Raw genomic sequence first — 2,255 nt, 5'->3', positions numbered from 1 at the left:
TTCAAGGGTAACTAACTCAAAAATTCTTTATTTAGTCCAATTGTCACATTTGATGTCAATGGATACACAAACTCAAGTGTGCTACAAACAAGATGTACAGAGCCTCACAGCTCTGAGCAGTGCTGCAGACTGCACCTGCCTCTCGTCTCCCCGCTGAAGTGGCAAGTTCAAGCTTTTGTTTAGCCCAGGGCTGCCTGGAACACTAGTGCCCAGCATCATTCCTGCCACCTCTGCCCCCAGAGCCGGCACAGGGCTGGTGCAGGCTGGGCGGGTGAACCTGGGACAACGCTGGTAGCTCTACAAGATTCTTCCTCCTGCCTGTAGCTCCCTCCCTCTACCCACCCCTGAGCTGCAGGGTCCCTACAAGTTTCTCAAGAAACGGGGCTGGGGCCTGACTGGGCTGGTCACCAGGGGCTGCCCTGCAGGCCATCCACAGAAGGAGGGAGGGAAGACCTGGGAGACTTCCAAGGCGCCCGACCCCACCACATCTGAACCCCTGGGAGGAGGGAGGAGATCCAGGGAGGGCCGGGCCCACCCCTGCAGGACTCTGGCTGGCACTGGTCACCAAGGCCTCCAGACACTCTGGGCAATTTGGGCTGCGGTCAGGCTGCCCAGGGCTGTGGGCACCAAGTCAGACCCCTCAGCAGGAGCCCGACTCAGTTCAGCCTCAGGGGCCTCCTCCAGGTCAGAGCACAGGTCGTCCCCGGGACCAGGGAGGCTGGGTATCGGGGATCCCGGAGCCCCTCCCGCAGGCCAGCCACTCCGCCCAGGGGCTCCAGGTGTCCCCGCCAGGGCGTCCCCCAGCAGATCCTGGAAGCTGCTGCCCTCACGCAGCGGCATGGACTCGAGCAGATGGTTCAGAAGCTCGGCAGCGACGGTGGCATCGATGGCCTGGCACGTGGACACGAACGTGTGCACCTCGTGCATGCACTGGATGTAGCCGGCGGCGAAGCGCTCGCTCGCTTCCGCCTGCAGCTGCTCGCGCTCTGGGCCCGAGGGTGGGAGGGAGAGAGCCGCGTCCCGCGCGGTGAGCGGCGACTGCGTGGCCCAGCCCACCCGGCCCGCGGGGACGCTGCTCACCCAGGAGACGCGGGGGCGAACCCTGCTCCGGGGGGAGCCCTCGCCGCCAACAGGACAGGGGCGCCGGGAGGGAAGTCCTCCGTCTGGCGGGGGTTGCAGGGGCCCGCGGCCGGCGCCCCCGCCCGCCCCGCCGCCACTCACCGCGCGCCCGGCCCCGCAGGACACCCTGGACCCGTCGCACCGTCAGCTCCAACACCTCGGCGTTCTCCAGCTTGGCCTGCACCTGCGCAGGCGGGAAGGGCGGTGAGCCGGCAGCACGCTCCCGGACCCGCCCGCCAGCCCGCCCGCCCCGCAGCCCCACGGCGCCTGCCCGGCCGCCGCACCTCGGCGCCCGCCAGCAGCAGCCGCAGCTCCTGCAGGCTCTCGTTGATCCGCGCGCGCCGCTTCTTCTCCACCAGGGGCTTCCGGGCCTGCGGGGAGAGGGACACTGAGTCCCAGCCCCGCACGACCTCCCGCCCGCTTGCTGGCCCACGGCCCCGGCCCGCACCTTGCGGTCCCCTCGCGTCTCCCAGCCGTCCTCATCCTCACGGCCCACACGGTCCCGGCCAGGCGCCACGGGTGGCGCCATGCCCGCTCCGCTGGGGGCGCGGCGGGGACTGGGAGCGGCGGGGACCGGGAGCGGCGGGGACCGGAGCGCCAGCGCTTCCGCTGCCCGGCAGCTGCCAGCAGCAGCCCAGGACTCCGCGCTCCTCGCGGCTTCCGGCCCGCCACGGTCCCGCCCCTTTTATAGTCGCTTATTTGCATTTCAATGCGCCGATTGGCCGCGCGGGCCCGGGGCCGCCGACCGCGAGGCGCGCTGCAGCCAATCGGGGCAGCGCGCTTTGTGCGGCCCCGCGGCTCTGACGGGCGGCAGCTGGCTGAGCTAGGCGGGGCCCCCAGCCAGGCCTTCCCGAGACCCCCGCGGGGGCGACACCCGGGCGGCGACCCCGGGGAGCTGCGGCCCTGCCTGCGCCTGTTTCTCTCCGTCTGCTGCTCTAGGACCACTGATCTGCCGCGCGTGCGAGCAGGCGTCCACCCGTCCGTCCACTCATTCATTCACTCATTAATTCATTCATTTCCCTCCTTCACCGGTGGCGCCTCCAGAGCTGAGCGCTCGGGCCACGGGCCCCAGGAGCTGCTTCCCTGGGGTGCAGAGCCACAGCCAAGTCCCTGGTCTCCGGACCTAGAGGGGTCTC

General features: G+C 69.7%; 1 protein-coding gene across 2 annotated transcripts; it reads right to left on the bottom strand.

Moving 5' to 3' along the window:
- On the bottom strand, window positions 1-1,865 carry HES6 (hes family bHLH transcription factor 6). Of its 2 annotated transcripts, none has more exons than XM_033229675.1 (4): window positions 1,568-1,865; window positions 1,404-1,490; window positions 1,222-1,303; window positions 1-986 (listed from the first exon to the last, which is right to left on the bottom strand). In XM_033229675.1, exons 1-4 carry the CDS (start codon window positions 1,646-1,648, stop codon window positions 562-564), a joined length of 675 nt encoding a protein of 224 aa, XP_033085566.1. In that variant the 5' UTR covers window positions 1,649-1,865; the 3' UTR covers window positions 1-561. The 2 variants fall into 2 exon arrangements, with proteins under 2 accessions (XP_033085566.1, XP_033085567.1); XM_033229676.1 differs by having other exon boundaries at window positions 1,262-1,303; window positions 1,568-1,787.
- Window positions 1,866-2,255: the final 390 nt, after the last annotated feature.

This window comes from Trachypithecus francoisi, unplaced genomic scaffold (genome assembly GCF_009764315.1).
Source record: "Trachypithecus francoisi isolate TF-2019V2 unplaced genomic scaffold, Tfra_2.0 Lachesis_group13, whole genome shotgun sequence".
Taxonomy (NCBI): domain Eukaryota; kingdom Metazoa; phylum Chordata; class Mammalia; order Primates; family Cercopithecidae; genus Trachypithecus; species Trachypithecus francoisi.
This window is presented reverse-complemented; position numbering and strand designations above follow the sequence as displayed.